Source organism: Protopterus annectens, chromosome 10.part0, assembly GCF_019279795.1.
Source record: "Protopterus annectens isolate FY-2018-M chromosome 10.part0, PAN1.0, whole genome shotgun sequence".
NCBI classification, from domain to species: domain Eukaryota; kingdom Metazoa; phylum Chordata; order Ceratodontiformes; family Protopteridae; genus Protopterus; species Protopterus annectens.
Window position 1 is genome coordinate 1,580,459,475 of NC_056744.1, and position 15,378 is coordinate 1,580,474,852.

General features: G+C 38.5%; 1 protein-coding gene across 1 annotated transcript in view; it reads left to right on the top strand.

Moving 5' to 3' along the window:
* Nucleotides 1–11,758, top strand: part of SETD1A (SET domain containing 1A, histone lysine methyltransferase) — a 1,410,167-nt gene extending 1,398,409 nt beyond the window's left edge. The window contains exon 15 of the mRNA XM_044086230.1: nt 3,458–11,758. Within this exon, the coding sequence (XP_043942165.1) occupies nt 3,458–3,631 (174 nt within the window). The 3' untranslated portion in view covers nt 3,632–11,758. The remainder of the gene's footprint in view (nt 1–3,457) is intronic.
* The last annotated feature ends 3,620 nt before the right edge of the window (nt 11,759–15,378 follow it).

The window sequence follows — 15,378 nt, forward strand, 5'->3', positions numbered from 1 at the left end:
CCCATCTTGGGGGCACCTGACATCTGGGGCAAGAAAAACTGAAGAAAATGGCGTCGGCTGCATCTTTTATACCCCTGGCGCACTGACGTCAGGGAAGAGGCGACAGCAACTGACGCCGGACCTAGACTTTGGAATTCAGGCCGACTGAGGGTAGCCTGCCAGCAGGATAACCCAAGTGTAATGACTGCAACAGTGAATACACTCGAACATCTACATTTATGGTAAGTGTACACAACTGTACTTTCTCTACCCTGCCTCCTTCATTTTGAACATTTTTTTATATGCCATCACATTCATAACTAATGCAAAGAGTATATCATTGGGCATCCTTGTCTTACACCACTCTTCTTATGTACCACTTGGCTTAACCGGCCATTCACAAGTAGTTTTACTTTATTATTGCTAGATGCTGACATAATTTCCTAACTTTCTCACCTGTATTATTTCATTATCCCCCATAACATTATATGTCCATTGTTTCAAATGCCTTATTAAGGTCTCCTGTCATGATTTTTGCTTTTCTATTCATAATATCCTATACAATTTCTTTAACTATAATTAGTAATTCTGGACAGTCCTTTCCTTTTATACTATTTCCCATAATATTTTCCATTTCAGATTCAAATCTCTTTTGTATTATTTTCATTCAGATCATGTAGATATTGTTATTCAATACTATGTCTCCTTTTTTTTTTTAATTATCTTCTGTTTTACTTCTTCAATATGAATTTAAGTATTCCACTACATAATTTTTTATACATAAAACCTTCATTTAACCATTTATTCAAAATCTTTAAAAAATATTTTATGCCATTCTCTTAAATTTTTATGCATTTCATACCCTGTTCCACCTTCTCCTGCAGTCAAACCTGTATTTACTTGTCCTAATGCTTTATCTAGCTCATTTAAAGAAGTCTTATTTTTCAATTCTTTATTTTTTTTCTCATGGTTTTTTTTTTTCACTACCTTCTTTTTTCTTTAAACATTTCTTGCACATATTGTGCTACACTATTCATTACACTATAAACTCCTAACATCACTGAAGTTTTCAGACTGGCTGGTATGATCCTTCTGTCTCAGGGTCCGTTATTCAATAAGGACATATTATCTATTTTAAAAGAGGCAAGAAAGCCCTGCATTAGAAAGTCTTGCATTTCAAAATGGAGGAGATTTACTATTAAGTGCCACAACAAGGGTGATCAACCTTTAATGGCAAATCTACATGTAGTCCTCACCTACTTAGCTAAACTGAAAAGGTTTACTCAACTATCAAAATTCATGAAGTGTCATCTCACCCTGCCTGCCTATACTACCCCCCTCTGTTTTCTCAGGTTGTTATAAAACAGTTCCTTAAAGGCATCATACACCATTAGGCCACACAAGAGAGACCATGCTCCCTCTTGGGACCTCAGTTTTGTTCTGAAGAAGTGCACTCTACTCCTTTTAACCAGCTGTTTCCAGAGGTATCAGATTCATTACTTGGAAAAATGCAGTTGTAATGGGTATCACCTTGGCTCATAGACTCTCAGCACTGCAGATTGTAATGTTTAAAGAGCTTTTCCTAGTATTTCATTTTCACAGTTTCCCTGAGGACTAATCACACCTTATACCCAAAGTGGTTAAGTCTCTTTAAGTCAGACCATTCATCTCCATTCCTTCTTTCCAAACCTTCAGAACATAGGGGAAAGAAATGTTCACTCTATAAATGTTCACAGGCAGCTCAGAAATTATCTGCACAGATCTAAGACTTTCAGAAAGTCGGACCAGTTTTGTTTGTGGCCTTTGCACCTAACAAACTAGGTATGTCAGTTAACAAGCAGACCATTTTCAAATGCATCTCCAACTGCATCTGTTAGTTACAAGTACCTTAATAAGGAGATGCCACTGCACATTATACCTCATCCAGCCAGAGCCACTGCCACCACTACTGCATCATCATCAAAGAAAGTGCCCACCAGAGGAATTCTGTAAGCAGCCACATTAACATCAGTCCACACCTTTACTAAGCACTACAACCAGGCATCATCTTCCATTGCTGGTTTCACATCTGCAGTCCTGCAGGCTATGTTTTCTTTCTCTTAGCTTTAAACTACCTTTCACCCATCTCTTCAGCTTTGGGAATCCTCCCAAGGTGTTAATACTGCAACAGCAAAACATGATACAATAGTACAGTTGTATACAACTAGCATAAATGTACATGTTCGAGTGTCTTCACTCTTGCGACAGTCTTTCCCTCATTCCTTTCTTCTTCCTTTAGGAGTTATGATGGACACCCTTTCCCTGTTTCCTCCTTTATAGGTCCCCTACCCTTTACTTGCTGACTTCTTCAGGTCCTATTCCCTACTGGGAACAGTGGGATCATTTAGTGCTTCTGGTCTACGGCTTAAAGTGTGGTCTCCAGTCCTGATGGGTCAAGAAAAACCTGAAGATATGGTGTCTGCAGAAAACCCTTGTACTCTGACGATCTAGGAAGGGAGGGCATCTGCCGGGCAGAGGAGGAGATTAAAATCTCTTGTGTTCAGGCCAGCCAAGGGCTTCCACAGTAGGAAATCTCAAGGAGTTGTTACTGCAACAGTGAAGACACTCAAACATCTGCATTTATGGTAAGTGTACATTCTGCATAAATGCCCCACTGGATGACTTGCAGTGGCCACCAAGTCTGTGCTGAATACTTTCACCAAGCACTCAAAAGTGGACATTATATCTAGAGCAAAGGTCATCCTTTGGGGCTGCTGTTGTCTTGAAGATATAGTCATTATAGGGCCACCTAGAAAGATTTTTCAAGCGTGCTGTTCTGTGAAATTACTGAACATGATCCACTTCTTATCAAACATGACAGCTGTGCACTTAACTATAGTGATAGTAAGTATGGTGCATCTTCAGCAACAGTTTCCCATCCTGCCATACCCTGGACAGAAGAGAGCAGGCCAAGCTGCTATTTTAAATACTTTTTTTTTTTTCCTGTTACCAATGTACTGACCTTTCTTATTGGAATACTTCAGAAGACCTGGAGAGTCAGAAAGAGAATATTTCATGATGAGATTGAGAGGAAGCCAAAGATGTCATACTTTAGATCTGTTGTTCTGGTAAGTACATAACTTTTATTATGGCTTACTGTTACACTGACCCTCTACTCAAAGGTCTGCTATTGCAAATTTAGGTGCATACTGCTGTACTTTCATTAGCTTGGTAAGAGCCTGAAGATGCATGAAGGAGTAGAAAACTTAGTAAAAAAGAAAATGTATAAAACATCAAAGGGTGTTATAACTGTGCTCTGGGAGGGAAGGTGAAGCATTTTCCAGTTTTAGTACTCTTGATTGTCAAAGTGGGCCTGGCATCATTGCCTGCACTTGGCAAGGTGGTGGGAAACATGTTGAAAAAGAAGTTTGAGTAGAGTAATATCTAACTAATATTTTCTTTGTCTTCTCTCCCTCACCCCATCCCTAATCCCTAACAGCCAAATTGTTATGCCAAAGTGATTACCATTGAAAACCAGAAGAAGATTGTCATCTATTCCAAGCAGCCTATTGGGGTGAATGAAGAGATCACGTATGACTACAAATTTCCTATTGAAGAGAACAAGATCCCTTGCCTGTGTGGGACTGAAAACTGCAGGGGTACACTGAATTAACATGCTACCCTTGAGGAAGTTCAGCAGCAGAAATCCTGCAGTGGAACAGCGTTGAATATGTTGGCCTGGGGTTCTCCCACTTCATGTTTTGGGAGAAGGAGGAGTTGCACTGATAACTTCCATTTTTTTCCTGAAGGATACTTGAGCCTTAATGAGCTTTGCCTCATTTTCTTGTGGTCCCATCCTCTCTGGACTCATTGCTTTGTATGAAGGAATGCTTTCCCTGTGAAAATGAAATAACAATGAACAGACAATGAGGGATTGACTGAAGTTTTTTTTTTCCAGACAAGGCTTGATGGGCCAGAGCATTTCCTGATGTAGCTGGGACTGCCCCTTTTGCACCCCGTAAGCATTGAAGGCAGGACCCCATATGTAAGACTCGATGCACTTTTCTTGTAAGTTAGTTATAAAAATGACAGGCTGAATAAAAATGTTTCTGAGAAAGTAAAGATAAAGCAACAGCCTTAACAGTCAAAAACAGAACTTTGCTTCCATTGAGGTATTGTCTTGTACTCTGTTACGAAAATTCCCCTCGCAGTTGTGAACACTGTGCTGTCCTCTGAACAAGCAGAGACTATACTGCTGGACTAGAAAAACATCACATTAGTCCTTTTTGAGCTGGGATACCCCCCCCCCCCCAATTATAAAGAGACTGCTATTTTGTTACCGTATGTCCTTTCAGAAATGTCAGCTTTATTTTTTTGGCAGTAGTACATGAGTACATATATTCCGCATCTTGTTGTTGTTTACATGTATCAGCCTTTTATTGTGTTTTGCCAGCTGTCATTGACTGAGGGATGGTACTTTGATAGCAGTCTTGGGCAGAATAGGAAGGTGAAGTCCCCAGCACAGGTCTGAATTACTGTTTAAAACTTCTGCCCATTATGTTTTATGTATAAAAAAATACAGGTACAGTCCCACTTTAATAATCAGATTGATTTGCATCAATTTTGAAAACCCGATTGTGCAGTGTTAGGTTAACTTAATTTTCATAAACACTGTCAATTTTAGAATGCTGATGTCACCAAGTGTACTAGCTGAGTCAGTCTTGTTACTGGGAATGTACTCATGTTTAACACAAGGCAAGGACCTCGGCCCTCATTTATGAAGCAGGAACGTTGAAGGACTTTCATGCACTAAATGTTGACAAGGCCTTTTGATTAACAGCTTAATTAAAGGGGATAGGTCACCCCATTCCTATGAGAATCCTGTACCTTTTCTTCCATTCGTAGAGAATAATGGGTTGAAGTTTTTAGGATCTTTTCAGCAAAATCTTTGGCACACTTTCTCTGTAACATTTATCTGTACTTGGTTTTCACCTCATATGGGCTAACGCTTCTGTAACATATTGCACTGACGTAAATAGGGTTTAGTGTTAGACTTTTGCTTTGAGATGTATTTTATTGTTGGGCATTAGTGCTTTCAGCACTTATTCCCTCTGCAAATGCCTGCTTGTTAATTATTCTCCCATCTTCCCTGAAGGGAGAGTAAAGTCAATTATTTATTCTCTCCTGTTCGCTGTGTAGCTTCTGAAGTCCATTCTTGGATCCGTGCTGTAAGTTGTCTACTCTTCCTTGAGTTCAGTTTTATTCACTTTTTTTTCTAGCCAGTTCGGGCTGCTGATTCCACTCTTTTCAGTGGAAACTTTACATGTCACAGTTGTAACTGTATTTTTATGAGTCAGAAAATTTCAGCTATTGTATTTACTGCTGTTGAGGCAAATGGTTTGGCATTCAGTAACAACTCACCTGCATATTAGTAGATGTCTTAAGAAATAGCGTCTTCCTTTCATGTAACTAGCATAATAATGAGGTTACCTCATCACCACTGCCACCACCACATTAAGGAGTTCCCAGAAATCACTTACTTGTGTATTACTTTCTAGTAATTGCATGCTGTCGGGTGTTGACAGACTCTTATTCTATACCTTTGTTTTTGAAATATATTTTGCCAGATTCATTTATAAGATACTTGGAGTTGGTCTGTTTCCAGAGTTTCATTCTTATCATTCAGTGCTGAATTGTCTTGTTAGCCAGAAGTCATATATGCAAAACACTTGGCTTCCATTTCAGTGTCTTCAGGAGCCAGGTTGCCTTTCAGATGATTGCCAGCAATCTGTTACAGACACTGACAGGAGATTATGTTACAACAGTTGTGTGTGAGGAGTGGTGATTGAAGGTGCTCTGTCTTTTCCGAACTTGGAAGATCAAAGTGAAAAGTCAGTCTCTCTATGAATTGTAGCTTGCCACAAGAGTACAGTGAGTCTACAGATCATTACAGATCAGTACTGTGTTTCAGTGCTACTTGACTCCCTTTCAAGCATCAGTGTTTCACATTTCTGCCCTATTTCATCATCTTTTCCTCAGTACTGTTTACATGTGCTGAAAGCTAAGTTGAGCAGAACATATTTCCTTTACCTGTTAGACCTTTTATTTGGTGGTATGCTGTAGGTCATTTCTTGAATGTAGATTCTCTTACCAGGGCATTTATGTTGAGTAGGTGTCTGGCACTGAGCTTACAATAGGGGAACTGTGCTTTTTTCATGAAGAAGATAAGCCAGTCAAAAGAGAAGACCATCTCAGACCTTAACATTTAAAACTATCTCTTGAAGGCTGTAGCACCGGTTTGTTCATATGCAGATGTTTTCATTGCTGTACCCAGATGTGGGTCAGCATGCAGTTTTTCTTTTGTCTGAGGACATTATGAAAAATGGCAAATGCATTATTTATTTGAACTTGAGAGATTGGCACATCGTGTGCAAAATGTCAGAGGAATTAGTAGTTTTTGCTGATGAGCTGTCAGCAAAAGAAGAGAGTAAAAACAGCTAAGATAATTTTCTAGGAAATAAAGAGAGAGGGGTCGCAAGATGAAGGTGCCACGAGCTTGCCATCAATTGAACAGACTTATTTTGAGCTGGGATTTTGTGACCACAAAGCCTGAATCTTTCACAAGATGATTTTATGGAGACCAAACAGCAGATGCTGTTTTTCTGCTGGTTTACCAAGGTGAATCATTGCTTACAGTTTGTACTGAGTTCAGTTTTTGGTTTGCCTAGGTGATGGTCAGCTTGCAGTTCTGTTTCCAGCTGCATTGCTTCCTGTTATTGAGAAGGTTAGTGATGTTTTCTACATCATACTGACCAGAAGCTTTGCACAGAGGTATGCTTTTGAATGGACAGTGCAAACTCCTGATTTGTATCCCAAGAGTTATCTGCCTAAATGCTAGTGTGTTTCTTACTTGTAAGTATCACCTGTTGTGCTATAGGCCCTCTTTGCAGTCTGTACAGACTGAACAATTGTAGATCAGCTTATTTGCTACTGCATTCCACTTGTCCATCACAAGACTATTCCAAATCAGGATGATTCGCTTTAACTGTGTGTGATGGATCAGTGTCTGCCTTCTAGTCAGTCAGATGAGAAGTCAGTTTGTGTTGCAGCCATTCTTATGGTGAGGATGATGCAGTATATAAACAGTAGCTGGATCAAAATTTTGTAGGCTTTTGTAAGGCAGGTAGGAGAGCATTCTCTATAATTTGGTATAGCAGTTAGTGGGTATAAATTTAGATCAGCATATAAGGAAAAGAAATTGCTTGAAAAGTTGAATTTATGGACACTGCTATGCAAGTTTTGCTAGTTAGCAAATATGCAGTGTATTGTTTTGCTGTTGAGCCTTTCTTTGGCTGGGCAAAAGTAGTCCCATGATGGATGCGATTTGCTGTTGTGAAAGTACCTGCTGGTATTTGGATGTAGCTAAACTTCTGACATTTTGATTTTCTTCTCTTGCGTAAGTTTGCTGGCTTGACTGCCTTGAATGTTATCTTGATATTTAGTTCTTGTAGCTAATAAGTTTCATCTTTAACTTGGTGAATATTCTGGAGAATCTTTGGTTAAGTAGATGGGATATGGTGGCTCGGAAGTGGCATGGCAGAAGAAGCTTTATAACTAATTTAGCATCCAAAGGCATGTGCCGGGATACCTGGGTGTTGATGGGTGGTATACTAAAGCCCTTTTTGGATGTGTACTGCAAGATTCTGTGTTATCTCATTTTTATTGTGTGACTCTTGTGATTTGTTATGGCTGTCTTGACTGCTGTATTCACCAAGTTCCTCCATTTAGACACTGACAGCTTGTTTGTTTCTGTCCTGCTGAATATCGACTGCCTCATCAAGATGTGGACTTTGGCTCATAATCCACATAAGCACCTCCACCACAACAGATGGATAAGAGCTGGTGTAGTTGCGTATTTTAGATATGGACTTCTCAGCTACTGACTAGCTGGTCACAGAAGGATGGGGTGTGTTGAGAAGAGGGAGCTACCAAGTTACTGGACCTGCAGTGCATTTGAGGCTGCTCATTCCATTTGACACTGCTTGCTGTAAATATTACCAGGAACAGCAAATGCTTAGTTATATGTGTAGCATTCTTAGTATACTTTGACAAAAGGGAAGTTCAGAGTGACATCTGCGAGGTAGTCATGTAGTAATTTGTGTGTTTATACATTTAATTCAAGAAATATTATTAAAGAGTTACAACATTGGACAGAAAGTGATGAGACTAAAACTAGAATGTTTTAGGACAAAACTGCCTGTGCTTGCTGGTCTTCCAAAGGGATGGCCAAGTTAAAAGGGTTTGCTGTTGTAATTATTTATATATGGTGAAAAACACGTTCCTTTGCTATAACCTTTAGTGCCAGTTTTTCTATAGCTGGAGTTCACCAGCCATAGTTCCAGGAGGTGGTACCTAAAAATGCATTTTATATTTCAAAGATGTGAGGACATAGAGTAAATTGTTTTAAGTTTGTGATTTGGGGACATTGGACTTAAACGAATCCCTGGCTGCTTTCCAGGACAGACAGGAATACGCACACTGATAGTATTCTGTTTTATTTAAGCAAATAAACCTACCACATTTTATGTAATGTCAGGCTTTTCTTCCATTCTGTTTTATAAGTAAATAACCTGTATCTTCATAGCTGTGGCACGATCAAAGAAGGTGTTCTGTACATTATTTTGTTCAAGAAAAGTTTTTATATGCTATCTACGGGAAGGGGGAGGGATGTCATTTGAAAACTGACAGATGGGTGTTTATTTTTGTTTTTAAGGAAGTTGTAAATATTGTAAATTTGGGGGAAAATTGCTGTTTCTTGTAGAAACACTTATTAAAATGTAAATATGCTAAGTTTCATACTGAACTGTAAATATGATTTTTTCCCCTTTTGTTAAATTACCCTTTCTTGATGGTGCATTAAACTATTTTTGCAAATAAAAATGAACCCGCAGTGAATCAAGACATCAGTGGCTACTTTCCGTTCAGTATATGAAAACTATATATGCTTATGTATGTATAACTCGTGATGGATAGATAACCATATGGGATTTCTGTGTCATAAAGTCATGGTCCTGATAAGGCTAACAGCAGTGTACTGAATTAGGCCTTTATTGGCATCCTAGTTATGGAATGAATGAAGAGTTTTCATTTCACTGGAGAGAGCAATACTTACTGGTTTAGAAAAAAAAAAAAAAAGCAAATACTATTCAGAAGTGGTGAAGTATCTTTTTCCTTACTGAAAAAATATCTTTGAGAGTTTGAATGCAATACTTCTGTTTTTATGAAGGCCATTCTTTCTTGACACAGGGTACAGTGCATTTAAAATTTTATTTCATGCTAACAAGAACCCACATATATTAGATTTTATTACAGTAACCAACTGAATATCCACCCAACTTATTTTTGAAATAATATTTTGTCAGTTTTCTTTATACTGAGCATATATGTCTAGTATTTCCTTCGTAAACGGTGCACTAGGGTCCCAGCTAAGTAACTAATTTCTTAACAGTAGTTTTATGTTAGTCAGGACACAGGCAGACTAAAAAGCAAGCCATATCTACAGCTACATTTCTGGGGGGGGGGGGGACTATAGGCATTTTGTTTGCATGGGTTTTTTGGGAGGGTTGTTTCTTCCGTCGTTATGTAGAAGACTAGTTACCCGCAATGACCTAATTACAGCAGCCTGTCCCAAGGGAAAGTTTAGTGGAAATAATGGGCCAAGTCTGTGAGGAAAATTATATCTGTACCTAGATAATATTCCTCTTACTGTAATGCGACTGGGAGGGAATGTTACCACATGAACTTCTTTACTAGTAAATTTCTACATACCATACAAGGAGTATGTAGGAGTGGCTAGCTGAAAGACCTGTACAGGCAGAACCACAGTAAAAAAAAAAAAAAGGTAACCCATAAGATGCCATTATCTAATTAAAGTAATTTGTTTAGCTTGATTGATAATGTTCAGTGATACTTAAATCTGTCATAGGTGTTTGATTTCTATTTGTAGCCGGCCTTAGGCATTGGCCAACTAGGTGACCGCCTAGGGCGCCGCTGTAGCAGGGGCACTTTTTCACTGTTTATTTGGTGTAAGTAGACCAGGATGGGGGTACCAGGTGGTGTGGTGGGGGCGCAGTGAAGCCCTTTTGCCTAGGGCACCAGTTGACCTAAGGCCGCTCTATAGAAAGTATCGTGCTCTGCCATTGACTGATTTAACACTTGCTGCTGAAGTGTCTGATTTTTCACTATAGTGAAATATATACAGTACATCATATTGTACACAGAATCTGGATATGTGCAGTGTGGGAACTATGTGTAAAGCTTAAGAGTCTGAATTGTAGAAAATCAGACAGACTCTCTTGTATGCAAGAAATGGTCTGCACCAACCCATATAGAGAATTTTAATTTAGCATTTTAAACTAAGTGAATTTTTACCAGTTTTTTTAGCAAAAGGCAGTATTGTGCTTACGAGAGTAAAGGATGAGGTTTGGAAACAATCCTGTTTTGACCATAGATGTGCTTTCCTTTGAACCACAGTTCTATTTAAAAAAAAATCTGGCTGGATAAAGGAGACTTTTACTTCTTAGGTTGTTTTATTTAAAACTATGAGGGGATGAGATCCTGACGTGCCGTGCTAATGAAGCTTTTTCAGTTTGCAATGGTGAGACAGTTCTATAAGACATGTATGCCATTCTCATCAATGGTGTGTTTATTTTTTTTCATTCATCATAATTCAGCTTCTTTTGACATATTTTAGTGCAAATTGCATTCTCCTGTTTTATCCTCCCGTTTTACACTACAAGTTGTTTTGATGGATCTCTCCCCAATAAGCAGAAATAAGTTATGTGGGTTTTTAAAAGTTGATTGCACCTTTTTAAGGTTAATTTATTTTTGCACTTATTTTTTTAACCCCATCTCACACAAGACCACAAAGGTGGAATCAGAGAAGTCCTGTACCAATCAGTGTCTACTGAATAATACAGAATTTTGTTCTAGATCAGTATATGGATGATATACCCTAGTAATAAGCTGCATGCAGCTGAAACACTGTTCTGAAGGTTGTTTTAGATTAACCAGTGTGTCCTAAAAACTGAACATTTTCTCCAATGATAACAGGCAGGCAAGTTTAATGCATCTTACAACCTTTTACTTTACTTGGACAGATCAGGTAATAAATATTGTTTTACAAAAGAGGTGCAACTCACACTGATGTTTAAGTTGGCCTCATTTACTATTTACAAATGGAAAGAGTACAGAATAAGTGAGATTTTTCTGTTTAGCGGTTTGTCTCATAAAGCATTTTGTCTCAGTGGTACTTACTACCGTTCTGTTAAAAACTCCCTAAAAATTATAACCTCAGAACCTTATCATTGTCTTAACTGCCTTCAGAACTGTGTTAATCATTCATTATTTTCCAAAGCATAGCACTTTCCTTACCCAATGTTATTGTTTACTGGTTCCTTCCATTTAAACCTGATTTCTACTACAATTTCTGGATCTTCTGTTTTACCGAAGAACCATACAGTGTTTTAGGAACCAGTGTATGTATTATTAACTTGTAAGAGGTTAGGGTAGGGGTTAAAAGATTGTGCTCTCCAGTTGTACATATTATTTGTGTTTACATTTGAAAAAAGTGAAATGAGTAGCTTTTCGTACTCCACAGTGAGCTGCAGAGATTTGCAAACAAATTGGACTTCTCTTGTTAATATTGCTTCTGCTGTGTAAATATGTTAATACATTGTGAATTCATGACTTGGTACCCAATAGCACATTTTTATAAATGTCATTAAAAAACTTTTATTGTACAAAATCCTTGTCTTCTGTGTTTAGTTGCTATACCTTTTACACCACCTGGTGTGTCTTTCAATAGTGCAAACTTGTGAGTATACACGTAATCTGAAATTACTTTTTGTTTTTGCATCAGTAAAAATGTACTAAGTGCATTTGATTCCTTTCATTTGAATGCTTATACAAGTTAAGTGCTGTGTTCTTGCCTGTGTAGACTTCATTTATTTCCCTGTTACACAGTTTTAAGTGTTTTTATTTTATTTTATGCTTGCAACCCATGCAGACCAAACTGTGAGCACTTATAACTCATTTGCATTTCACAGTAAGCTACAGTATAAGATAGTTGTCTGAGAGTGACATACATTCACACACTGATTTAACTCATTTCTTCCGAAGGACACCTCCGGGTTCATCTGCAGTTAACTCCTACTGATGCCTCTAGGCGCCAAATGTTGCTTGTTCATATTTGCATCATTAATTCCAAAACCATGCTATGTGGAACGTTTTAAAAGATTTCAACTTAAAGCTTACACAATGGCGAATTCAACTGCATTAATATTTGACTTCTGTCTAGTGCAGGTAAAGAGCTATTAACTGTTGTTTTTATGCTATTAATTTATATAGATATAATTTTCATATTTTTCTAAATAACTCAACAACAAAGTAACGCAGACAGAACTTCTTAGCGTCATATGAAAGCTCTCAGCTAAATGAATAAAAATACTGCAGACAGTATGTGTGTAACTTGAGTGGTTTGTGAGATATTGTAAGTTGTTTACAAAATATTATAAACATTAATAATTACTGTGTTTACTATGACTTATAAAATTCAGTTTAAGATCTAGAACCTAAAGAATACTACCACTTTAAAAATAGTTTGTGCTGAAGGGTTTGCCATTAATACTGCTATCATAACCTCTGTGGTTCCAGATATATGCACTTTTGTTTGAAATGTTAGGACATAATTTGATTCTGTCAAAAGACTTAGGCTCTGTCCATTTGAAGCTACAGTGCAAACTTGTTCAGCTCCATTGGAGTGAATGAGTTAAATACATTTTAAAACTGCATGATACTTTAACCAGTGAACTACGGTATGCATTTAATGACAGTGGAGTTGGTCTATATTTTAATAGAAAAAAAAAGCTTTCATTGGTAAGAGGAGGCGCATTAAAGTTTGTCACAGATTGGTAAACATTACCTCATTGTACATCACATTTCTAATTGAAATAGAACAAACACTAGGGAATTTAAAATTATCACTTTCAAGAAAATTTATATATTTATGCAGTGTTGGTGCTTTTTTGATTTGATGTCATATACATGTCCCTAAATTCTTTCTTCACCTTTCTTTTACTTTATCCCAAACATATTTTAAGCTAATTAAATACACTTGTTTAGCAGGTGCAAAAACAGTTACTCAGCTATTACTGTGGTGCTAAAAGAAATCCCTTGCTGACCACATGTAGACAGCAATTAGATGTCTACCGTCTGAATGTTCCAGTCATATTATGATTCCCATCTACACTTGATCATAATGTGTATGCTGCAGTTTTATGTCTCAAATCCACCCCTTTCTGTTTAGTCCCTACAATGTCAACTTGTGCTCATCATTCACATTGCCTCGGGGACATGTGATGTATTTGCCTGCGCAAACACTTCTATGCTGGCAGCTGTCCAGAGCTCAAAATCCCCTCCCTTGACACTCTTGTGATAGGAGATTGGTTATTGGTTAAGCCTCCCCCATCAGAGGAAGCCTTAACCCCGTTACATAGTCCGTTACTCAGTCTTTAGTGACGGCCGATGCACCCACACAGTTGAATTTCCTCAGCAGACTGCATTGGTGGATTATAGCTTCTAGACACAGATGAGATCCCTTTGGAAACTTCCCTCCCTCTTTATACTTTTGATTTCTTTTTGTTTTATTTAAAAAATGTGTAAGTTAAGTTTTTATTTTAATACACTTGCTGTACACTACTATTAATTTCTCTGTGAACCCTTAACTTCTGTGTTGTTTGTATGCTTAATACTGCTTTTAAGCTGGTATGGGGGTTTTCTAAAGTGTTTTATGACTTGTACTGAAAAACTGAAGATGTCCTTACATTTACTGCTGCAGTATTCTTAACATATGGGATTCTCTGGCATGGAAGCCTGACATCCGGCCAGTCTGCCAAAGCCTAATGTTGCTTTAAGGTATGCAGAATTTCACCCAAATGCTCCTCGCATAGCGTAAGGCAGTAAAGGTAACATTAAGGAGAACCAGCCTCAGAACAACTTTGCCGCCAGTCTGAACACTTCTTCTAACCATCAGTCTGTTTGCCTACATCAGTTTTCTGCCAGTTTTGAATGTATTTTCATTCTTCAGTGTACGCCTTTGCCTGTTTGCTGAAGTGAGCCATTGCACATAAGTACCTCATTGGAGTTTTGTTTTTTCTTGGCTTTTTGTGCTGTTAGGGGTTAATGTCATCCAGGAAGGGTAAATACCAGTGTGGGAGACAGATTCCCCATAATGACCACTGCAATAAGTGCCTTTTTTTGCCTAGGAGCTTCTCACAACCATATGTCTTGTTCAATTTGTCAGGCATTCATCCTGAAAACCCTTCATAGTAGGCTTTCTTCCCTTTCCTTGTATCTTGAAAACCAGCGTCTTAAGCTTCTCGCTAAAGGTACAATGGAAGGAACTTTCCACCCTGGGGGTCAGCCATTAGGGAAGAAGGTGAAAAAGGTAAGATTGGAATCTTCTGCTGTCCAATCTCTGCCGTGAGTTTCTCCAGAGGTCGTTATGCACCCAGAAGCTCGCCTAGCTGTGTTGTCTGATTTCTCTGCTATGACAGGGTTGGAGGCTGGCAAGGATCCAGCTGGCAGCACATCCTATGAGGCTTTGTAGGCATCTGTTTCAGACTTTCGGGGGAACCACAGTTGATTGTTTTTGAAAGGCCTAGGGGGTTCCACAGATTCTAGTTGAAGAAGTTTCTACTATGGTTATCGAACTTCGTCCTGGGTCAGAGGCTTCTCAGTTTTATAGGGAAAAGATGTTCCCTTAAAAAAAAAAAAAAAAAAAAAAAAAAAAACTAAACATGTTTCTTCTGCTGCCAGGGATCCACAAAATGAGTGGTGGGCCTTTACTCAGGGGTTATTTAATGGCTTTAATGTCATTAAGGCCTCCTCAGGGGGTTTCTGATGTTCTTCATCTCACATTGCTGCAGTCATAACCTGTGGGTAGTCCGCTGTCCTCGGTCGGCCCGAATACCAAAGTATTAGGCTGGCGTCGGTCATGGGCGCTCAGATCTGATGTCAGTGCGTCATGGTATTAAAGCGCATGACCGACGTCATATCCTCAGTCGTTTTTGCTGCATGGTCCGAAGCAGAAGCAGCGTTTGCTAGTGCCGTTCGGCATTCTGAAATTTTCGTATTTTGAGTTTCAGACCGAAACCAAGTTGGGCTAAGTACCCCGTTGGGGAAAATTTTTGTTTTTTCTTGCCTCAGTTAATTCCGGATGTCAGAAAAAGTGAATAATTGTATTTCTTGTGGGAAACAGATACCGCATAGGGATTACCACTCTCTCTGTATTCCTTGTTTGGGGCCTGAGCACGACGTAGTCGGGTGTCGCTTTTGTGCTAGGTTTAATAAGCGCACCAT